Source organism: Lycium barbarum, chromosome 9, assembly GCF_019175385.1.
Source record: "Lycium barbarum isolate Lr01 chromosome 9, ASM1917538v2, whole genome shotgun sequence".
In the NCBI taxonomy this organism is placed as follows: Eukaryota; Viridiplantae; Streptophyta; class Magnoliopsida; order Solanales; family Solanaceae; genus Lycium; species Lycium barbarum.
The window spans coordinates 11,017,344-11,043,116 of record NC_083345.1 but is presented as its reverse complement, the minus strand read 5'-3'; the positions used below and the strand labels follow the sequence as shown (position 1 = coordinate 11,043,116).

The following is a 25,773-nucleotide window of genomic DNA, read 5'->3' as shown; positions in this document are numbered from 1 at the left end:
AGTGGCTGAACCTAATAAGATAACAATTACAATCCAAGAAGTAATAAGTACTTGGCCATGTACTTGGAAACCCCCTATTTGCCAATAGAAATGTTGGCCTACTTCCACACCGGATATATCGTATAACCCCTTTAGAATATTGATGGAACATGATAGAACATTCATATTGCCTTGCCCTCTGAAAAAATGGAACTTTAAACAAAAAATTTTTATTCAACCATCTCTTTGTCTATTTGAATCGGATATTTCGAATACCAACTAAGATTTCGAATGCTAATAAATCACATAATATTCCCTGTTATTTTTATCTCTTTTTTGAAATTCAGAAATAGTAAGCGATTCCATAAGGGATTTCTGAAGTAAGTTATTTATCTTATTATGTTATTATTAATCAAGGATTTCTTATATAGCTAGAACGACCCTCACAAATTGCGAATACTAATTTGTTAAGAATTAATTGGATTGAGGATATGGCATCATCATTCGCTGGAATTGAAATATCTGCGAGATTGGGGTCACAATTTGTATCGATCAAACAAATTGTTGGAATTACTAAAGTAATACACTCTCGCAGGGCCGTATATTATATCTATCATGGTGGAGTCTAGGGAGGGTAGAGTGTACGCAGACCTTACCCCTATCTTGGGAGGTAGGAAGGTTGTTTCCCATAGATCCCCGACTCAAGAAAAGGTGCCAAAAAGTGAAATATGTTTTGAAAAACTATGGCCAAACACATTTTCAAAACTTGAAAAACTTCACCCAAGTCAAGTTTTTCAAAAAAAAAAAATTGGGAATCTATGGCCAAATGCTAGAGCCCGTTTGGCTTAGCTTATAAATTTCTGAAAGGGGAAAGGACACAAATAATCTCATGCGTTGGCCCATCTATTTCCAAACAAAAAAATTAGCCCATAAACTATTCCCATCCGGTAGCCAAAATCTGTCGCAAGCCTTTTGTGGCGACTAAAAGTCGCCACAAAAGATTTAAAAAGTCGCCACTAAAGGCTGGCCGATCCAACAGCCCCATCGCTTTTAAAAAAAAAAAAAGTCAGACTTTTGGTGGCGACGGCTGCTACAGAAAAATCAGGTTTTTTAGTGGCAATTAAAAAAGTAGCCAGTAAAGGTTAAATATCCCAAAACATGTATAATATGTGTATATTTAGTAAGAAATATCCCAAAAAACTCTGAGGCGATTTTTGTATATAATATGTATCGTTTGTGTATAAAAATATGTATCAATATCTATCTGTAATGTATAGAAACTGTATAAAATATGAATCACTAAGGTATGTATCGTTTTTGTATATAATATGTATCATTTGTGTATATAATGTGTATTATAGAATAGAAAATTGTATCATTTTTGTATATAATATATATCATTTTTGTATAAAAAGTGTATATATAATTCCAGCATGTGTATATAAACTATATCAGTCTTGTATAGAAAGTGTATCATACGTATAAAAAATATCATAGAAACCGTATCATTGTGGTATATAATATGTATCACTATTGTATATGTTAAAAATAAATATCATATCATTATTGTATAATATGTGTATAATAAATGTATAATTAACGTATAATTTATGTATAATAAATGTAAGATTAATTACAGCATATGTATATAAAATGTATAATTCTTGTATATAAAGTGTATATATAATTCCAACATATGTATATATGCTGTAGCAGCCCTTTAGTGGCGATATTTTTGTGGCAACTTAGTCGCCACAAAAAGTTTTTTTTTTTTTTTAAGAGCTAGGCTGTTGGGCCGGCCAGCCTTAGCATTAATTTGGGCCGACCGGACACCTAGTGGGATTAAGCCCAAACAGTGGTTAAATGTGGAATTAGTTTGGCTGAGTGGACACACAGTGTCCTTTTCCCTTTCTGAAAATCGCTTATAAGCCATTTTTTACTTAAAATAAGCCCAAAAAAATAAGTTGGCATGTTTGTCTTAGCTTAAAAAAAGCAGCTTATAAGCCAAAAAAAAAAAAAAAAATGGGGCCCCAACTTTTTTTTTTTTTTTTTGGCTTATAAGTTGTTTTCAGCTTATAAGTTACTTTTTTTAAGCCATCCAAACAGGCTCTAAGTCTTTGGAGACAAAAAAAGATGGAAATTAAAATTTTAAAATCCTCCAATGAACTTTAAAACCAAATTCTAAGAAAAAATTAAAGCAATATCACAATTAAGTACTAGAGATTAAATAAACAGTCGAATATCTACACTTATCCGGGGAAAAAAAAAAGTTACAAAACTCATTATAATCATTAACAAAGTATTTCAATATGGTATAAGACTAATAGTAGACTAATGATTAATGAACTAAATCAACCAAAGACAGAAAAAAAAAATACAATACCATGACATCTTCCTTTTTTTAATACTTATCATTAGAATAAAAAGGGGATAATTTCTTGATGCATCTTGTGGCTCGAATATTACTCCTATGTACTGAAGTGACTCTAGATATTCATAGTCCTCATCGTTTCTCCCAAATTTTTTCTAAGTTCTAATCATGTTTCTTTGTCAAATACTTGGATAAAATCTTAGTATTCTTCTTACAATAGTTGTATGAATAAGCATATAGTTTGCAGAGAAAAGAGAGGGGGAGGGGGGGGGGGGGGGGTGGAATGGATAATTTAGATATTTCTCAAATATAGCTTCTTACACTAACCTTCATTGTTATTTACGATATTCCGTTTAAGATTTTCTTATATCTTAATTGTTACTAGAGTTATTTTCTGCTTATACATATAACATACAGGGACAACCTTTAATTATTGATGGTACAAGAGCCTTCACAAAATTCAAACTACTTTCTATATTATTGAATAAATCTCTCGTTGATTTCAGGAAGACAATTCACTAGCCAACAATAGAGCTGGCACAAAATTGAAATTAGTTCTCTATCCGACTTGTCATTAGTGTATTATTATTGGGCCATAGGCCCTACCCTCCATCATATTAAGTCTTTTCAAATGAGTGATATTGCTATTTAGATGAAATATAATTGTTGTATTCTACCTCGAAAATTGATACAGTATGTCAGATCATTTTTAAGTGTTTTTGGAAACAAAAATACGTCGGCATATAGTAGCAGTGGAAGATAGGAGATAAGGTATGAAAATAATGTTTAGTTCTTATAGTAATGGTGTTCGGATTAGTTGCCGTAATCTTCAACTATTTTTATCGAATACCTACTACCTCTTACAAACACAAGTATCGGTTAACTCTAAATTTTTAACCAACAAAGCTAATACTAATGGAAGAAACGCTTTTTTATCCTTGTTGAAATTTGAATCCTGATTTTTTTGGTTATATATCGAAAGTAGTAATATATTTGTGATGGTTACGTATATTTTCAGCAGTGTAAAGGATTCAAACATATGCAAGTAATTTCATTAAAAGTATTTTTGTTTTGTGTCAATAGTTTATGCCATACCAATCATGCTAATATTAGAAAATTAGGAAGTACTTTAACAAAAAAAGAAAGAAAATGTCCCCTGTTTTGTTTTGAAAGAAACCACCACTAAAACCTAAAAGAAAATCTTCACAAAGATCGCATGATGCCCTACATGTTGTATTGCATTATATTTGGTAGTTTGTGAATATTTCTTTTGTGAACATGTCCCACCTGTCTCACTTATTCTCTCAAAATGCATTTGGCAACCTCTAATGAAACCAAAAACATGGACAAACGTGAATAGACCCATACATTCATTGCACGCAAGAAAATCCTTAGTCTAGTCATGGAATATATGTATTATTGTCTTAGGCCCTATCACAAATGGTCATAACACTATTCACACAATTTAATATGGTATCTTAACGCACAAATATTCTGGACTTGAGTCTCAGCCCCTCATCAATGAAAATATTTGTTTGATCAAACTAAAAGATTAGACCCACGCGTGAGGAGCATGTTGCAAACCTAAAATACATAAATAGCAGTGTTTTTTCCTTAACAAATTAATTTAAGATGAAGCAGATAACAAAAGCTAAGGAATTGAACCATGATTTGACATACAAAAGCTAGCTAGCATGTTACTGAATTACTACATATGAAATGAAAGTAAAGGCATTGGGTTAAACAAGGAACTAATGTTGTGCACACATTGGCAATAGAGAATATCTCCTTTATGGGTAGGGTTGTTCACGGTTTTGGTTAAAATCAAAATTAAATAAAAAATTTAATCAAATCGAATAAAAAAACTGACATTTGGTTTGGTTTGGTTTGATTTGGTTTTAAATTTTAAAAACCGATAATATTTGGTTTGATTATGGTTCTATTAAAAAATAACCGAATAAATAACTGAACCAAACCGATAAATTATATACATAATTTTTATAATTATTTATATGTATAATATTAGTTTTTCATAAATAATTATAAATATTTTTTACCTTTTAATCATTAATTTGATTTTTGATCTACTTATTTCACATGATTGTTTAAGGCCCATATTTTTAAGAATATGTCCAACCTCATGTCTTTAAGTCTTTTAACTCTTTTAAGTGTTAATTGTAAACCTGCTAACAGAAGTTCACATTAGAGTCTAATGTCTTTAACTTAAATTTTTAGTCTTTCTTTGTCAGCCATTTGATTTTAGGTTGTTTCTTTTTCTTCTTTTTTCGAATTTATACCTTTCTTTTTGCTTGTCTGAATGAGTCCTAAATTTATAATATTTTTCATATGAAAAGAACAGAGGTTGTAGATTTGGAGGTTCCTATAGAAGATACTTCAGTAACATCAGCATTTGCTGCAACTCAAGCACATGGTAATGCCCTAATACTTCTTCCGTGGGTAATCCTCCTAAAAAGTAGAAAAGAACAACTCCTTGTAATCGAGACCCTAGCCTTGGAGATAACGATAGAAAAACATTTTAAGTTTGGGATCATTACACAAAGTTTTTTTTTTTAATAAAATGGGAGAATTGAAGGCAAAATGCATGTACTGCCCCAAAGTTTGGGATCATTACACAAATTTTTTTTATTTCATATATTTTCATTTTAATTTTAGGTAGTCTTTATGTTTAATTAATATGTATGTTTGTAACAACAACTAAAAGCTCCTACGCTCTACTTTATTTCCAGGTATGTGTATTAAGACGACAAAAATGGTGCAGCCACTACTAAGTTAGTTTTTAGCTCTATATGTAATAGTTTAGCAACTTTGGGTAACTTGAGTCCTACACTATCACTAATAGTGAAAATGTTTTTATGATGTATGTTTCACTTTAAATTATAAATAAAAGTTATCGTTTGAACCTAAAAAAAGACATGTCTTTTTCAACTTTTTAATGTTTTACTGATAAGTCTCATGGCTGCTAGTCATAAACTGAAAAATCGAACCAAACCGACAATAACCAAACCGGTGGTTATTATTTTATTTGGTTTGGTTATGGTTTTAGACATTTAAAAACCGACTAAATTGATTTGGTTATGATTTTAATCAATAACCAACCCAAACCGAACCATGAACACCAGTATATCGACAAGAGCCGGCCTATGAATATGCTTTTTATTATAACCACTAAGTGTGATTCCCAGCAGACAGATTCTAGGAGAGTTGCCTCCATATTCACTCTAGGGCCGTGATCGGCGCTTAGGGGCAGTGGCGTATATAGAATTTTTCGAAAGCTGTATCAACATTTGAGGAATTGAATGAATGCATAAATAACTATAATGACAAATTCTACATACCAGCCGGATAGAAAGAGAGCGGTGTGATTGGCTATATAATGGAAATAATGGATATGCCCTATCGTAGAGCTTCGCTAGCAGTGTTGAGCTTTTCTTGCGATTCGACTGGAACTCCGTTTTTTATAATTATACCCAGCATTTTCTTTTTACTTATTTTCGATATACACACATTTAGTAAAAAAAATCGATGAAGCTCTGCCTCTGCTTAGGGTAAAGTTATTAAGCAAGACTTGGATTTTATTGGAAATCAAACAAAGCACGTGTTAACCTTATCGTATTTTGGGCAACTATTTTGTTACAAATTGTGGATAGTTATGGACTTATGGTTGCGACTAGTTTTAACAAGTGCTTGTCATGCTATATGATTTACTAGAGAAATGAAAATTTAATAGAACTAGAAATAGGAGAAACTCTATCCAATTTTATCAATTTGCATGGGAGCCTTACCCTAAGCGTCGTAAAATTGTTTTTGTGTGACCTGTAGGTCAGAGGTTTAAGCTGTGAAATTAGTCATTGATTGTGTCAGGGTAGGCTGCCTGCATCGCAACCCTTGGGTTTCGCGTATAGCATATTCTCAACCAGAAGAACATAGCTAGAGTTCTGAATCTGCTCTGCACTTCCCACATAATATATTCTTACAGACTGCAAAGCAAACTATTCGAACAACAATAAGCTATATTCAACTTAAAATAGTAACTTAATTCAAACCAAACTCTTCTGATGACAATAGATTATATTCAACACATACTTAATTCTGCAATACATGGAAGCCAATGAACTAGTTCTTTGGGAAATTAGTTATTGACCTTGAAGCTATGCATGAGTCTGAGTCGAGCAAGTACATAATTTATAACCACTAATCATTGTCATCATATGTAACCATAAACTAGTGTGCATTATTAGTAACCAGCACACATATTAGTGACACCATGAGAAAATGGCAGCCACTCATAAATATTTATCAGTGCGCAGCCGCCTTTGACTAATCTATAAAGAACTATAAAATTGATATAATTCACAAAGAAGAAGCTTTAAAAATGCAGAAAACAACAAAAGTTCAATGTCATGTACAGGAAGTGACTTAAAGCAAATGTGAAGCCATCAAGATCAAAGAAAAACCAGTGATGATCACTATTAAAAGGATAGGATCCAAGTCACTGAAATGCACAAAGCAAGGAAAAAAATATCACCACCACTTTGTAATGTCACTTCTACTCTACCTAACTAGTGAGCTAATAAACAGATTAAAAAAAAGGTGACATTGTCAAACCTTGTCCCAAAAAAAAAAAACTCGACTATTTTACTTGATAGTTACACCTGCTATCTCGCTCCAACACAGTTACTGAATAGCTCGGCCCACCAAAGCTAAGCAAACGGAAGGAAATCACCCAAGGCTCGTTATCTCTATTGCAATTTGAACCTTCATCTGTTGTAGATTCTCGTTTTCACTCACTCCATTGATTGGTCACACACTTAGTTGCACCGAGCATGAACAAATTTGAAGCTTACAAATATCTTCAATTGACAACTTCTGCACAAAGGAAGGAGATTTTCACTCAGATACAAACTATCCAATTTGGTGGACGTTGTCATATCTTGTCCAAACAAAAAACATTTGAAGGTGTAGCCAAGCAGTCAATGAAGTGGAGAAGATCGCGATAGACCGAGGTTCAAATTAAAAGGGTGAATAAAAAACACTAGATAATTTCTGTCATTGGTAGATAGAATTACCGATACTTGGCATTGGTGGGAGGTAGAGAGTAGTTATCACCAAAATACATCTGAAACAATACCTACAATTGTCTAACAATGTGAGCCTCCCAAGACATTAAGAATGTCCATGCATATTAGCAGAACTTGTAAAGTAATATAGATTATACTGCTAGGGACAAAGTCTGTGTCTATATTCCAACTCGACACATGATATAATAGTCCTACAGCATTAAAAGCACAGGACAAAGAGGAGCCAGACTATCAGCTAGTCACAAAAAAAACTTTCTTGGAACAAGAACAACCAGCCAGTTAGTCAAGAAATCTTCATTCTCTTAAACTCACTGCTTTTTTCGTCGAACAAGTTAATGTAACACGACAAAGAAAACTAAGATAGTCCTCAAATCTGAGTTTCAGATTTGTTGAGCAAACAATTCTTCAGCTTCAATAATCAAGACGAAGTCTGCTGAGACTATAGTCGTTCACCAGCCACTATATATATCATGAGAACTCTGCATATGAGTTCCATCTTCGTCTTTTCTTCACAAATAAACAATACATTGCAAAATGCTTCATAGGCAAAAGAAGAAAATTACAAGACATTCATTACATCAAGGGTTAAACCAAAGTAAGATGATCAAACCACTCAAACAATTAGAACACTTAAACCTTCAAAACTTCCATCTTGAGCAAACAGCAGCTTCTGCAATGTTAAAACATTTCCAGCAACTACCACAAACATCATTCTCAAGATAAATGTATCATTTCCAATCCATGCAAATGACAAGGTAAGTAGATGGAACTTAAAAAAAACAACCAAATCTTTGTTAGGAGCTCTTCTTTCTGGATTTCTATCTTAAAAGCATAATAAAAACACACTAAGTTCAAAATTCCTAGCGGATTTTGATGGAAAAACCAAACCAAATCACTGACCATCAAGACCATTACAACAAAACCCTAGAGTCTATGCTAACTATAGTAAAAGAAGAAAAATGTCCTGCAAATGACTCACTACGGTTCTACCCTATATCCACAAGCTTCATGAATCAACATTCCTCCCACTCCAATCTTATGCTTTCTCATCTCCAACACCTTCCGGTGCGAATTGGAATGCACAGAAGCCGAGAAAGTAGGGCTATTCGCCGGGCGATACTCCGGCAACAGCCTGCCCGACTTATAGCGGACCCCACAAGCATTACACAGCGTTTTCGGCCCAAGAGGACCTGCCCGCCATTGTGGGGTCTTCTCAGCTCCACAATGTTGGCACCTCCTCCCAATGCTAGCAGCACTCTTAGCTGAATTCATCGGTAACGAAAGCAATGGCTCACGTTGCTTAACGTTCTTGAAACTCGGCTGATTCACCGCCAGACAACGCTGGGTTGGCATGTCAGCAAGCCCGCCTCTTCGTCTTCTGCGTCTTCTCTTGCTCCGTGCACGAACAGGGTAATTAATCGGGACTTTCAAGTTGCCACAGCAACTCATATACGCGTTTCCAGCAGCAACACCATTGCCACCACTGTGGCTGGTGCTACTGCTATTCTCCAGCACCGAAACCGGGCTATGGTGACCAAATACAATGCTCGGGTTATCGGAAAGTATGCCAAACTCTATTGCTGGAAATGCATCCTTGTTTGACAGCCATTCCAATTCTTCCTCTACACATTCCTGCAAGATGCAGAATGTTAATAACCTCAACTGAGCCAAACAATAACGACAATACCATACCCAGTGTTATCCCACAAGTGGTGTTACGCAAACCTTACCCCTACCTTTGTGAGGAACTAAACCAATTATTTCAAAATCATAATCTGTAAATCTCCACAATTTTATTTCTAACTTTTATTTTTAATATTCACTGTAACAAGTGTTCAATTTTCAAGATATTATTCCAAAAAATAAAAACTTTAGTGTTTCCTTTATACGGAAAAGGGCCAAAATTACCCCTGAACTTTGAGAAATAGTTCATCCATACCCTTCGTTATACTTTAGAGTCAATTATACCCTTAATGTTATACTATGGGGTCAATTATACCCTTATGTCTAACAGCTGCCACGTGGCATCATCCTAGCCCTTCAAAATTATTTTTCCCTCAAATAATTTTTTACCCACTAAAATAACCCAACCCGACCCGATTTTTTTTTCCAGCCCAGGGGTAATGGGTTGGGTCCGTATCACTTTGGCTGAAAAAAAAAAATCGGGTCGGGTTGAGTTATTTTAGTGGGTAAAAAATTATTTGAGTGGAAAATAATTTTGAAGGGCTGAGATGATGCCACGTGGCAGCTGTTAGACATAAGGGTATAATTGACTCCATAGTATAACAGTAAGGGTATAATTGGCCCTAAAGTATAACGAAGGGTATGAATGAACTATTTCCCAAAGTTCAGGGGTAATTTTGGCCCTTTTCCGTTCTTTATATATTAAAGGATGAAAATATCTAGTAATTTTCTTAGGCTTAATAATCGTACATAGTACACGGAAGAAAATAAAAGTCAAAATTTCCAACTGGGGACTAGTACAATTTCAACTTTGACAAATTGGGTGTAAATAGATATTGATGTTAGGGACAAAAATGTATTTCAACATTGTGAAATGCTAGTTGAAACGGATATGGCGCATTTATTTGTACAGCTCAGACATATAGTGACAGCCAATGCTCCAATCATAAAAGCATGTTCTAGACATTCCAAAATTCCTAAAATAACCCCACTTTAATTTCCAAGACTTTACATTTCCTTCATTAAAAAATACCCCCAAATTGTCTTAAGAATTTTGTAAATTAATTTATTAAACATGATTATGTTACGTTAGGGTTTCAAGGGCAAAATAGTCCAAAAAAATAATCATTTCTCCTAACGCCTCCCAACTTTGTTTTCCCCCACAACCGTTTCAAAACTGCCCACCTTTTCCACAGCAATTTACCAAAATACCCTCCAAGGACATACAGTAAGCCATCTCTTTTGACTCAACCATGCAACACACAAAAAAAGGTAATTTCACCTCCAAACGTCTCGTGTTCTAGCCCAAAAATTAAAACAGTTATCATAAACAAACCTTTTAACGCGTATTTAAATTAGTCGACCCGGTAAACAAATTAACAAGGGTAGGGTCAAAAGGGTAATTTCACCACCACTCTTTTTTCATAATGAACCTTTTATTCAGGCTTACTTAACGCGTACAAGGTCAACTCGTTCGAGTCAACTCACCAAAAAACCGAGTCACAACATTTCCGGCCAAAAATAAACTATGGGGTGGCACACCAAAGCCTCAAGAAGGACTAAAAGAGATTAAAAACAGAAAACAAAGAGTATTGAAGTGTAACTTTAGGACTTACAGGGTGGTTAACTGAAGAAGAAGAAGAAAAAGAAAGGGGGTCATTAGTAAGAGTAGTTAAAGTTTTATCATCATGTTCATCTTCCAAAGAGAAGTTGAGAAGGTCATCATCATCATCATCAACCATGAAACATGCAGCAACACTTGTTGGGTCCAAAGCCTCCATTTTCATTTTTTTGTTTGTTTGTTTGTTTGTTCACAAGAAAGAGGAAACTGAAACAAGGGTTTTGTTTTGGTTTGCTTTTGTTTAGAGAGAAAAGAGAAAAAGAAAAACAATGGGAAAAATAAATAAATAGTTGAGTGGGGTGGGTGGGTGGCGAGAAATTAAAGAGAGAGAGAGATATGGTTTCTCTTTTTTATCTCTTTTTGAGGAGTATTATTATTATTATCAATAAAATTGTGAGTTTTCTTTTTGTAACGTTTAAATGTTCTTGGAAGAAAATAGCACTTTTGGTTGCTCGACTATTGATAAATTTTAATTTTAGTCCTTGTGATATTTGATTAGGAAAATTTAACCTTACTTTACTTGGAATGTGCACGTTTGATGTCTTTGTTTGTGAGTTATCACAGATTTTCTGAAGTATTAATTGGTCGGTTATTTAATTAGTCATGTGTTATATTAAAGTTGTGTATTTGCTCCATATTTAAAGATAGTCTACTTCGAAAAGAGTCTAAATATAATAAATTTTCAGAGGGACTAAAATGACACATTTTAATTAATTGAAGGTTAGATGTGCCTAATTGAATATCACAAGTACCGACCTCAGAATTTACCCATAACTGAAGGACCAAAATGAGAAAATGGACTTGTAATTGTTGTAGTAATGGTTAAACATTTTATCCTTCAACGTCAATCTATCATGCAAATTTGAATTAGCTGAGTCAATATCTCGACGACATTTGAATTAGTTGAGTCAATATGTCGACACAATTTGAATTAGTTGAGTCAATTTCTCGACGCAATTTGGATTAGCTGAATCCAAAAATAGGTATGAATATTGGGTAAAATAAAAAACAAAACATTAATAATAAATAGAGATATTATTAAAGTGAATATTTTATTTATTAATCATAAATGTTACATGTCTTAGATACACAAGAAAAATATTACATATAATTCAATCTCCTATTTAGCTTCTTTTTTTCCGCATTTTATGTTTAGATTTTCAATGGCGAAAATTCACCCAACCAAATAATTTAGCCAAAATAGTTATAATATTAAAGTAAAATATATATTATTTAATTATGATTAAGTGATCAATATGCATAAGGAAGATATACATATTGCATTGATTGAATTGGTGTAAATACTTGCGAGTAAACTTACACTGTTTTTAACCACTGCATTTCTCTTTTTTTACTGTTCTTTTAACTCCCTTCATATACACTCAAATATTCAAATAAAGAAAATTAAAACTAACTTCTAAAAACTTTTGTATAATTATGATAGACCAATTTGATAACCATTTTAAAGAAGTCTTCAAAACTGCATGTGTTTTTTTATTACATGCATAAAAAGGTTGGAAAAGAAAAATCTATGTGAGGTTGGAGTTATCTGATGACTGAACTTTTATTTTATGTAGCAAAACAATTTCGAGTTAATCTTATTGTTTTAACTTTTGAATATTGAATAAATATAATTTTGTTTCAACCTTGAATTATTTTGATTTGTCACATGCATCACATTTATTATATCAAATCAAATGAAAGGAAAAAAGCATTAACTTTGCCTTAATTTTCACTCAATTACTGTTGACCTGAATAAATTATTAGAATTTTCATATATTTAAATTAAAAGTTAAGAAGCAAATATGTCTCCTTAGGTATGAAGTTATTCATAGTTTTGTATTCTCAATGTTGATGTAGCCAGAGTTATTATGATTGAATTTCATTTATTGAGATTTGTTGCAAAATTTATGCTAAATAAAGGTCAAAATACTAATTTTGTAGCGATTCAAAAAAACAAAACCTCTTTTCCTTTATATCTTAAACTAGTTATGTGAGGCCCGTGCTAAGCCCGGATCCAAACTCAAGATATAAAAATAGATATTTTAATTAAAGAAATATAATTTGTATTAGTACAAGTGTACAACAACAACAACAACCATATACCCATTATAGTCCCACAAGTGGGTAATTACGTTAGTAATAATTAAATTTCATATAAGTATATTTTTAATATATGAAAGCAAAACTTTCATTCCACTCCTTTAATATTTTAACTTCCATTTTGATGAAATTATTTACTTCAAATCAAATGCGGAGCCAGAATTTGACATTTATAAGTTATGTATCCTAATTTTCTGAAGTTATTTAGTTCTAAATAAATAATCTATACATAGTTAATGAACTTTTAAGACAAATACATAATTTAACTTGTGCAGCGGATGAAGCTGCTCTTCCCTTAATTAGGGATTAGGGGTTCGAACATGGATATGGAAAAAATCTTTGGAGGGAGCGCTTTCCCCGAATGGGCGCGATACGATGCGAATTATCTGGATTAATTGGGCTCAAATGCGGATATCGAGCACCAAACAGAAAACCAAAGAACATGAAAAATGAGGTAGGAGGTTCGATAACTTTTGAAGTAGACCTTAAAAACAAAAAAACAAAATTTGACTCAAATAAATAAGATTAGGACCTAAAAGTAATTAATTAAAAAGTTTTAAAAAAATTTGGAAATTCTTGTGAGGATTACAAAAGTCCCTAAGTTTGCCGTTGTATATAGTAGTAATGTGAATAGACAATTGGATGAGCATTGCGAAAAATCTGAAGTAGAAAATGCTAATTTTTCTTCTTTTTTATTTTTTTATATATGATTCCAAATTTGAAATTCCATGGGCACAACTTTTTGAATTTTGACTCATTTAGATAGGAATTTTGTCATTTATAAGCATAGCTACCATAAAAAACTGCATATTGGAAATTTTGTGTTCATTATGATCTTTTGAAATTCAAAATTTGAATATTATATACATGACTTGTGGACAGGAAATGGATTCATGTAAATATATCAAGAATAACACGTTTAAGGAATGAAATCTTTTTAGCAAGTTGTGACCATTCTCATATATTTAATTTATTATTCATTAGCACTCAAAGAGAAATGTAATTTTTCTTGGCATGAATATAATATATGTATTGATGTAACAATCCCAAATGCGATTTAATTTCTGTACATTGATTATTATTGTTTTTTTTTTTAAAATACAAATTTGAGAAGGTGTTTAGAATGTGGAAAGGAGATCAATGACTAATTTCATCTTAAGGAAAATTAAATGAAACAAAATTGCATCCATGCAAATTCATTTCCCAAGAAAGAAATCATTTAATTAATTAATCACTTAATAATTTAAAGTTATTTTTTAATTGATATAAGAAGCAATGTCAATAATCCAAATGCATGACTACACTACATGACAAATGAAAGTATCAAAGTACACTGAACGTTTGCATGAACATGAACAATACCTGTCTTCACATGGTTAGGATATGATTGCTAATAAATCCAATTACAAGGGTATTTATGTCTTTTCGTAGAATGCGGGCCGCTTACGTAATGGGCCGGGCGATTGCACCGATGTGTCTTTGTTCCCATAGGCTCCAAATCACACGTCGTTTAGCCAATAATAAACCGACACGTATTTTTTGTTTTGGTTTACATTTTAGAAAAATCTTTGACTCCCCGACACCGCACGTGGCGGCGATAATCTTGTGAATTTTTGTGATCCCTCAAATTATCATGATATGGGAATTTTAATTGAAAGAAAAAAACAAGTATTTTAATTTCCTTTTTCCTTTCTTTTTTTCGGAAAAAGTTTGAAATGGGTGACTCAAAGGTTTGAATTATACTTCCTCAATCTCAATTAATGTGACATAATTTTCTTTTTAATCTATCCCAAAAATATGTTATTCTTTTATATTTAAAAATAATTTAAATTTTTGAAATGATTTATAACCACACAAATATTTAAGATTAATTTGGACCACAACTTTCAAAAGTCTTCCCTTTATTTTTTTAAACTCCGTGTCAAATTATATGGTGTCATATAAATTGGAACAGAGAGTAATAAATTGATATTGAAGTTACGGAGTTTTAAATTGGAGAAGGGAGGCGCAATAAAATCGTAATATTACCCGGTAGGAATGCAACATGAAGAGGGTATTTTGTTTATGCACGACTAATTATTATGGTTTATAATGCAGAATTAGTTATGTGGCGTTAATGCGATAGATAATAATATATAGAGATTATTATTTACTTTAAAAACGTGATTTGTCTTCAAATACTCTACATATTGTTAAATAACTTCAAATATTCTTATATCGTATTCCATGCCGTCTTGAGCCGAGAGTCTATCGGAAACAATCTCTCTACCTGTCAAAGTAGAGATAAAGTCTGCGTACACTCTAAGCTTCCCGAATCCCACTTTGTGAGATTACACTGGGTATGTTGTAGTTGTTATATTCCATGCCGTATAGCGTAATAAATAAAATTATTACATAAGTTATGCTTGGATAGCTTCATATTGTCAACTAAAATATTGCAATTTATATGCAGTTTTTAGTTACCAAGTAGACACTATTATAAGTATATTATTTTTCTTGTAAAATTAATTACATATTTGTTATTATTATTATTATTTTATGTAAGAATCAGTTTGCCAATGCAATCAATCAAACAACTTTATAATAGTGAGAAAATATGAGAAACTCAGACTTCAACTACTGATAATGAGATAAGAACCTAATTAGCGCTTTATGAGATAGATAAAAAAAAAAAATTATTCGTACTTATGATTTACACCAAATGATACTAATATTGTGATTAAGTCATAAGTTAACGTAAAAACATGTATTGATTAACTATAAAGATATGTATTATATATTTTTTGGATTAGTATAAAATCTGGTGCTAGTAACTTCTAATTGTATAAGATAGATGTTATCCTCTTAACTATAAAACCTACTATTTTGAGCTAAATTTCATCGCACTTATTGTGTCTATGAATTATGTAAAAGAAAGAGATAATGGTCAAAAACTCACATCAAGTATTACCTATTTTTTGAGTTTTCAATTGAATTATTAGGTGTGAGAGTTTTATACCTAATTAAACTATCATCAATTAATTTGTAAAACACACCTCAACTATTAGTTGTTTACTTTTTCTACCTAAATTATCATCAACTAATTTGCAAAAAACACCTTAAGTAATTGATGATAGTTTAGGTTCGAAATTGTCACACTTAATAGTTCAGATAAAAAATTAAAAAAAGAACAAGAAAAAAGGTGATACTTGAGGTGTTTTTGACCATTAACCCTAAAAAAAAAAATGAAGAATTTCTTGTCAAAGTTGTGATTTTCCTACACATTCCTCTTAATTTTCTTTTTTCATTTCTTGTACTTTACAATTTGAATCCTTCTATTTTGTCCCTTAATAATTAATTTTCAAAAATGTTCTGTGCAGGGGTCCACTTGCATGTTCACCAGGGCCCCACCACGTTTTTGAACCTCCGTGAGTAGTTTGATGCCTGCAACTACTCTCCCATTTTGCATGTGATAGTCACGTGGAGCCTTGAAAAAAAAAGTCATCTTTATGTGCGTTGCATAACTGTATTCATGATATTCAATATTTAAATTTGAATTCGAGTACTTGAAAACCACTTGTACTTAGTGACCCTCAACTCAATTATTAGTTAGTCAAGGAAAGATCTTAGGAGTAATATTTTTCTCTTGTTCACAAAAGTCAGTAGAATTTTTGAATTAATTAGATATTTTAACTTTTAGTTGCTATAACACTCATCAAGGAGGAGGGTGGGCCGACGAGGACAAGTCACAAAGAATGGTAGACAGGTTTTTAGGCTGGCGAGCTTCTGAAGTAGGGTGCATATAATATTTTAGGCAAATTCTTATCGGAATGGGAGAAGAAAGTAAAGCATTTTACAAGGCACAATACAAGTTCACATGATACATGTATTTTTACGTTTGATAATGACGTAGTTTGAAGGATAAATTAGAGATGTTTGTTGAGTAACAATACATGTCATGAGCTTGGTTGGTGACGGATATAATTTTTTAATGTACATTGTTGCCCCTTCTTCTAAGTTGATTAGCAATCATATAAGCCTCTACAGTTGTTTGACCGTAAACAACTTTTTCTCCCCGGTAAAGCTGAAGCTACAAGAACAACAAAGTCTACATTCCTCTTTTGCTTTGTTGACAGCGAGTATAAGTGGTTCTAATTAATTAGATTTTTTATTTTTAAAGTTCAATTTTCGTTCATCACGTATTTCTATATTCATTTATCTTGTATCACTCATAAAACAAATAGTTTTATTTCACTCTTGATTTATATGACGTTTTCTCTATTTGGTACTCTCAAAAATATTTAACACGAGTCAAGTACTAATATAAACCAGCCAAATATATAAGACAAGCATTGGAAAAAGCGGTACAAAATGGATGAAGAAAACTTTCTCTCTTTTCTGATGCGAAAGGTGTAGTAGATATCTTAAAGAAAACTATGAAGGTTACGAGGGATGTGGATGTTGTTTGTGAAGATATTTGGAACATGTCCTCAAGTCTAGATCATGTTGTGTTTGTATATATTCCTAGAAGGTTTAATATTGTTGCTCATAACTTAGCTAAGCTTTCAATTTCTTTGTTGCACGAATTTTCCTGGGAAACAATATTCCCCTTTTGGATTGTCCATGATATTGTATGTTCCTTTGTGTTTACCCCGAATTCGAATAATCAATTAAATTTGTACGCGGGTATAGGATATGTGTTTGGATCTTGATGTATATTTGATAGCGGAAAATAAGTGTGTGAGTATTTGGTAATAAAACGGCTAATAACGGTAGTTTGCTTAATTTGCTATGGACATGAACGTTTTGAAGCTATGTTGAACACTTGATGGAAGAAATACAATATAAATGGAGACAAATGGCCTTGGCCGGATCAAATATTGAGAGAAAGAGATCTTATATATGAGCCCTCTTATTATAAATGTTCTTGGAAAGTAAAGGAGCCAACCCTTACAAAGGAGGGGGTTGTGCTCTATTTATAGTGTGACCTCCATGGGTTTCATACAATGTGAATTAATAAAATAATAGTAATAAGGACAGCTCTGAACGGATTTGGTGGGATTAGACTGACGGCGCCATCTGACACACGCATGGTGGGTAGTTGACCATGACAGGACGCTACTGGCGCGTGGCTCGCATGCAACGGCCACACGGACCAACGGCTATGCAGGCCAACAGCTATGCGGACCAACGGTCACGAATGCTCGGGTCACCGGACTTGGCCGTTTCAATGACGAAGAAGGCAGATCAGTCGGTGTCTCTCGCTTAGCTCTGGTCCAAACGTTACCCCGGTCAAGGGCGAATAGTATCCGGCACATTCTCATTCCTTTCTTCCGCCAGTTCCTCGTTCCACGGGTTTGCCTCATAACCGATTTTTACCTTATACAGATAGCCCCCACACTTCCCGGATCTCCGATCTATCAGAGTAACGGGGAGTGGATAAATCACGCCTTCATTTCATTCTTCCTCCATTTTATTTTCTTCACTTTATTTTATTCTCTCTTCATTTCGTCACCTCTAATCATCTTCCATCTCAAGTTTGTTGCTGATTTAACCGTTTATCCCCTTTGGTTCATCGCTTGTATTATGAACGGTGGAAGTCTCGGAGGATCACCCTTAAGCAAGCCGGGCATGGTTTTGCGGATCTTCCGGCCCTGATACTTGAAGCTAAGAGGGTCGAGGAAGAAACTAAGAGAGCCCTCGAGACTGACTCCCACGACTCCGAGCGGACAATGTCCGAACACTCCGGATCCAGCCATACCAGATAGACCAGGGGCTGTACTTAGCCTTTTGTTTTTTTGCTTTTGTAGGGGTTTCCGGTGTAAAGACCTTCGTATAAATGGAACACGCATTTTTCTTGATTTTCTTTATTCTTTTGCTTGAATATCTGTTATGACCTTCGCCCGAGTTGTCGGTCCAATTTAAGGACAAGCAAACTCGGAGTCATTATTCCGCGCTGTGCCTGAATATTGGCTTTTCTCTTCATCCGGTATGTTTTGTCCGAGAATTTGATGGAGTTTTTGCCCGTGAGACTTATCTTATGCTTTGTGAATTCAGACGTCTCCGAATCACGATGGGTATTTTTAGGGCCGGTATTTTTCGGACACCTGAATCTCAGCCTTAGCTAAATTTCGATGTAACAGTCCCCGTTTGAGGGGTTAACGATTTTGGCTCGGTTCACTATGACCTTGTTGCCTTTGTCGAATTTCGATCGTAGTGCCCAGAATAGGGTATACGAATGAAGTAATGCCGAAATACGGCGACAATTATCGGGGTAGAGTATTTTAACAAGAAGACATCCGAGATATCGTTATCCGAACTTTCGATGATTTTTGTATTGCAAGTATTTGTACAAGATACGAGAATTTTGTTTCCTTCTGCTTTTGCCGTAGCTAATACTGTTTGGACACGATTCATTCTGATCGTTTGGTCTTTTCATCGACACCGAATGCAGAAGGTCCGGTTTTGGTTTTGCCGTAGCAAATATTGGGGGGACACGATTCATTTTGATCGTTTGGTCCTTACACCGAGACCTAATGCAGAAGGTCCGGTCTTGATTTTGCCATAGCAAATATTGGGGGGACACGATTCATTTTGATCGTTTGGTCCTTACACCGAGACCTAATGCAGAAGGTCCGGTCTTGATTTTGCCATAGCAAATATTGGGGGGACACGATTCATTTTGATCGTTTGGTCCTTACACTGAGACCTAATGCAGAAGGTCCGGTCTTAATTTGTTGAGCTCCTCCGTTTTCCATTAACCGGGGTAAACCTCGATGTGGGTATAAGTCTCCTAGTGCTTATCCGAGCTGCAAGATCAGGAGAGCGCTATCAAGCCCCTACTCGTAGGCCGTGACCCCGAGTTCCCGGGCGTCTGTCCTTATCTTTGTTAAGTAACACGTTGTACTTGTTGCCTCATTAAAAACCTTGTCGAAAAACCCATTTTGGGACAAAACCCTTAGCAGTAACATCCCTTCAAATGAGCCACATTCCAGTTGTTGCACAATCGCTGCCCGTCCACGGATTCCAGCTGATACGATCCTTTGCCCGTTACCTCGGTTATCTTGTACGGTCTTTCCCAGTTCGGACCCAGTTTTCCTCCGTTGGGATTCTTGGTGCTCAAGGTAACTTTCCGAAGCACCAAGTCCCCAACTTAGAAATGTCAAAAATTGGCTCTCCGATTGTAGTACCTTTCCATTCTTGCTTCTGGGCTGCAATACGAACCAACGCGTTTTCACGAAGTTCATCCGTGAGATCGAGTTTCACAGTCGTGGCCTCCTCGTTTGACTCCTCGGTGGTATACCTGAACCGGGGACTCGGCCCGTTTATCACCCCCGCGCGGAGAAATGACTCGGGCCATCCCTTGATTTTTCCGACCTGAAGCTTGGTTTTCGAGAGTATGGCCGATACCTTTCCCTCGATGGTTCGGCCTCCGGTTCGTAATTCTTTCGTGATCTCTCCGAACTTTTGTTCATTTTTATGGGCCCCGGGGGAAGCTCGAGTTGGTCATCCTCTATCCGAATTTTTGACTCGTATCGGTTATGGACATCCGCCCAGGTCACAGCCTCGTATTCCAGCAAGCTTTCCTTTAATTTGAACGAAGCCGTCGAGCTCCGAACATTGAGCCCCTTTGTGAAAGCTTGTGCGGCCCATTCCTCCGGAACCAGGGGGAGCTCCATTCGCTCCCTTTGGAACCGGTTGACAAATTCACGCAATAACTCCTCGTCTCTTTGGGCTATACGGAAAATATCCGTCTTTCGAGCTTGCACCTTTTTGGCTCCGGCGTGTGCTTTTATGAAGGCATCGACGAGAATTTCGAAAGACGTGATTGAATGCTCAGGCAGATGATCGTACCAAGTCAATGCTCCTTTTGACAGAGTTTCCCCGAACTTTTTCAGCAACACAGATTCGATTTCATCCTCTTCCATATCATTGCCTTTTATAGCACAGGCGTATGAGGTCACGTGTTCGTAAGGGTCCGTTGTACCGTCATATTTTTGGATATCCGGCATTTTGAACCTTTTCAGGATCAATTTCGGAGCCGCACTCGGAGGAAAAGGCCTTTGGATGTACCTCTTTGAATCCAGCCCTTTTAAAATAGGCGGAGCCCCCGGGATTTGATCCACCTGAGAGTTGTATGTCTCCACCCTTTTTTCGGTCGAGTCCACCCGCTTCGCCAATGTTTCGAGCATTCTCAGAACCTCGGTGGATGAACCAGCTCCGGAGCCATTGCTTTCAACCATCCGTGCATCATCTCTTCTGGGTTCAGAAACACCTTTCGCCTTTTCCGGGGTCGTTTTATCTCTTCCGTTTTGCAACTGGGCTATTGCGATTCCCTGTTTGGCAATCGCCGCTCTCTGTTCCTACAACATTTCAAAAATTAAACGCAAGTCAATATTATCATTCGGGGTATCCGGTTCTTTCCGGACTTGTGTCCCGGACAAAGTAATGGAATTGTTAGTATTTAAAGGGTCAGTGGGGCTTGGCAATCCTCGTGGCCCGCTGCCTTCATTTTCGGCCACGATCCCGTTGTTGTTGACGTGACCAGATTGCCCACTGTTAGCCATTTGGTCCGTTTTTTCAGAGACGAACAGTAGATGTTTCTGATTTTGATGGGTAAGATAGAGATCAAGATCAAAGACCACTATTATCCTAGCCCCACGGTGGGCGCCAAACTGTTTACCCCGAATTCGGATAATCAATTAAATTTGTACGCGGGTATAGGATATGTGCTTGGATCTTGATGTATATTTGATAGCGGAAAATAAGTGTGTGAGTATTTGGTAATAAAACGGCTAATAACGGTAGTTTGCTTAATTTGCTATGGACATGAACGTTTTGAAGCTATGTTGAACACTTGATGGAAGAAATACAATATAAATGGAGACAAATGGCCTTGGCCGGATCAGATATTGAGAGAAAGAGATCTTATATATGAGCCCTCTTATTATAAATGTTCTTGGAAAGTAAAGGAGTCAACCCTTACAAAGGAGGGGGATGTGCTCTATTTATAGCGTGACCTCCATGGGTTTCATATAATGTGAATTAATAAAATAATAGTAATAAGGACAGCTCTGAACAGATTTGGTGGGATTAGACTGACGGCGCCGTCTGACACACGCATGGTGGGTAGTTGACCATGACAGGACGCTATGCAACGGCCACACGGACCAACGACTATGCAGGCCAACAGCTATACGGACCAACGGTCACGAATGCTCGGGTCACCGGACTTGGCCGTTTCAATGATGAAGAAGGCAGATCAGTCGGTGTCCCTCGCTTAGAAGAAGGCAGATCAGTCGGTGTCCCTCGCTTAGCTTCGGTCCAAGCGTTACCCCGGTCAAGGGCGAATAGTATCCGGCACATTCTCATTCCTTCCTTCCGCCAGTTCCTCGTTCCACGGGTTTGCCTCATAACCGGTTTTTACCGTATACACTTTGGACATATAATGTCCCTAAAGAATTAGTAGATGAAGCTTTCGGTTGGAAAAAATAGTTAAAAAGATCGACGTATAAACACATGTTACGACACAATTTAAGTAAGGTCGTGTGATTTGGAATCATGATTTCATATTTTGATTTCAAATCAGCGTTTGTTTATGAAGTTTGCACTAAAATTCAACTTCAACGTACTTCATATCATGATTTCAAATCCCAAATTCTCCAAAAATTAGGATTTGGGATTCCAAATGTTACACCGCATATCCTAGAACCAAGGTTAGACTCGTATCGTTAGAGTTTTAACGGAAATTTTATAAGGTTTGATCGTTTTGCAAAAATAGTTGACAGGCCTACTTCGGGCACCCATGACCCCTTGATTAGTTGGGAATTTGAAATATGTCTCTAGATGATAGTTGTAGTACGTAGAAATATCTTTCCAATCATATAAGGATCAGGCCAATCGGAGATCGGAGCAAGGAGATATGATCATCGCAAGATGTCTAATAGTAAGGTGCTAAAGATTCGATAGAATCGGCTAAGTTTATGGAAGTTCTATGTTCCATCCCAATTTAGTGAAAATCTGTTGATTACTTGAGAAAACGTAAAACATTAAAGTTGTAGATCTGTGAAATACCTTTCCAACGGTATATTATGCAGCTCAAACGGACATGTGAATAAAAAATTATGACCGTTTTACTAACCAGCGATAGGATGTGGCGTTGACTGCGTTTCACAGGTTCTGTCTGTGGCGCAACCAGCGTTTCACAAGTTGAGCACCAAAAATCACGTCTTGCTATCACCATATATGTTCGGACTGCGTCCAGCAGGTCACACCTGTGTCTCGCAGGTTGTGTCGCAGGTCGTCTCGGCTATAAAAGTACATATCGTGAAATTTTCGAAAATAATTCATTCCACTTCGTTTTTGGCCCATTTTTTGAGGAGAAAAGACTCTAGAACGTCCCCAATCCTTCTAAGGTGAGTTCTTCCTCAAGCCCCAAGTATATTTTCCATCATATTAATAGAGAGACCCATATACGGATTATTAAGAAGATCTACTCCACAATCCTAAGGTTCTCAAGAAATCCCTTCTCAAGGATTCGAGTTCATATTTTTGGGATTCTTCTCCAAAATCTTTGAAGAGATTGAGGTATCTAAGACTTTCCTATTCCAATCGATTATAGCTTTGAATTGGTGATTATGGACTCTAAGTTCTTGAGAGATAAGTTAATGGGTTAGTTAGCAAGAAGCCTATGAACTATTGTATGGTTTGGATTGTTGATTTAGGATTGTTGCAATCATATGGGTGATGAAGAATGATATTAATTATGTGTATTTGAGGTTGTAGAATCACCTAGAAGCAAGAGGTTGGGTAATTGGATGAAGAAACACCATTAATGAAGGTTGTGGAGCTTTATGCCCACCAAGTGTTTGATAAAATGCGTAGATAACCAAAGCATGAGTATACTTGCTAATATTGAATCCCTTTGACTTGTATTGTTATAGATTAAGGTTGAAAGGGTTGACGAACATTGTACTACATTCAAAAGCAAGAAGTTAAGATATATGAGACTAACTCTCTACGTGTGGGAATGTTAATGATTCTCCCTACGCTACGTTTCTTTTTACAACGTTACGAATTGCCTCAGAAATATAGTTAAACTTAGTTTCTTGAATAGTTGCAAAACTTCTATTCTCTAGTTTCGTAATTCATTCATGACTTTCATTCTGAATGTTGTGAACTCAGTACGTAATCAATATGGACTTGTGTTTCATGCCTACGAGTCTCAATCTAAAATACTCAATATGTTATAAACAATTAAAGCATCAGTTCTCATAATCAATTCACGAATACATGTCTCAGTCTAGTTCTATTCAGTAGTTCAACATCATGTAACTCAGTATGATTCAGTATTCCAGTATCATGTAGCTCAGTATGATTCAGTATTCCAGTATCATGTAACTCAGTAAGATTCAGTATTTCAGCATCATGTATTGCAGTATGATTTTCAGTTCCTGATTTTAAATCTCTGAATGTTGAACGCCTATATTTGGGCCTGAGGCCGCAGTTTATGCATCTTTAGGCCTGAGGCTACAATTATGTATACGTATACTTGAGCCAGAGGCCGCAACTTATGCACATATATATTGGGCCTGAGGCCGCAGATTATTTACTCAGATAAACAAGTGGTTTCTCATTCAGAACAGGGAGTACTTATGTTCAGTTTTAGCACTTATTACATGTTTATTGATTTGGGCTGCCCTTTCCCCGAGCACCCTACTTATAATTCTTTCATTCAGTTGCTTTACATACCAGTGCAATTAAAATGTACTGACGTCCTTTTCGCCCAGGGCCTGCATCTCACGATGCGGGTAATGGTTTACAGGTTGACGATTCAGAGTGCTAGGATTATCGTACTAGCTAGGTGGTGAGCCCCAGTTCTTTCGGGGCATTATTATTACTTTACAGTCTGCCAGTATTTATAGACAGTCAGTGTTTTCAGTACTTCATTAGAGGCTTCATAGACTAGAGTAACAGTTAGACAGAGTCGCAGGCTTTTCATGTTAAGATATGTTGGCTACAGTTATGCTTCAGACTTATATTAGTGTTTCCGCCCTTCGATTATGTATCATTCAGACTTTCAGTATATCAGCATGTGTTAGTTTATTTTTCGCATTCAGTATGTTATGATACCACATGTTGATTCAGTCAGTCAGTTGGTTCGGTCGGTCACATGTAGTCAAGCACCGGGTGCCGTGTTACTTCCAGGCCTAGGTTCGGGGCGTGACACCAAATCATGATTTTTTATTTTTTTTTAAATGTAAAACTTGACTCAAAGTAAGCAATGCATACCTTCGTCTTCTCGGTCATCTAATCCAAAATGGAGTGTGAAGAGATTGTTCGTACCATGTGGGAAGAATACATTAAAGGGTAGTTACACTACAATTCATGTTCAATTTTTCTTCTTATTGAACTAAAGTTCGATAAATAGATGTATTTGTTAGAATTGACTTCAAATGGCGTATTAATTTTGTTATGAACTATTGTTTGCTCATTTGATAAGATTGTATTAGAATTGGAGAAGTTTTGATAGTTCACAACTTATGGTGTTTTCATGTTTATGAAAAAAAATAGTACAACTTGAGAAACAAAACTTCAATTTCAAATCAACCTAATTTCAAATCAACCTAATCTCAAATCATGTCCAAACGGAGCCTAAGTTTGGAATGTAAAAAATGAAATTGTCACCTAAAAGTACATTATAGATGAAGAATTTCAATTTTAAATCATGCACAAACGACAGACGCTCGAACCTGTCATCATACTTACAACTGCAGAAGCGGATCTACTAAGGGTGGAGGGAGTGCCATGCCACCTGCCCACCTGGATCGAAATTCCATATGTGTGTGAATATAGGAAAGTGACTAAGATCCTGTTTGGATGGGCTTAAGAAAAGCAGCTTATAAGCCAAAAAAAAAATAAAAAAATTGGGGTAGTCT

General features: G+C 35.5%; 1 protein-coding gene across 1 annotated transcript; it reads right to left on the bottom strand.

Annotated features, from left to right (window-relative positions):
- Positions 1 to 8,157: 8,157 nt before the first annotated feature.
- Positions 8,158 to 11,060, bottom strand: LOC132609215 (GATA transcription factor 1-like). The gene is made up of 2 exons (XM_060323091.1): positions 10,749 to 11,060; positions 8,158 to 9,081 (listed from the first exon to the last, which is right to left on the bottom strand). The coding sequence occupies exons 1-2, from the start codon at positions 10,917 to 10,919 to the stop codon at positions 8,428 to 8,430; spliced, it is 825 nt and encodes a 274-aa protein (XP_060179074.1). The 5' UTR covers positions 10,920 to 11,060; the 3' UTR covers positions 8,158 to 8,427.
- Between the last annotated feature and the right edge of the window lie 14,713 nt (positions 11,061 to 25,773).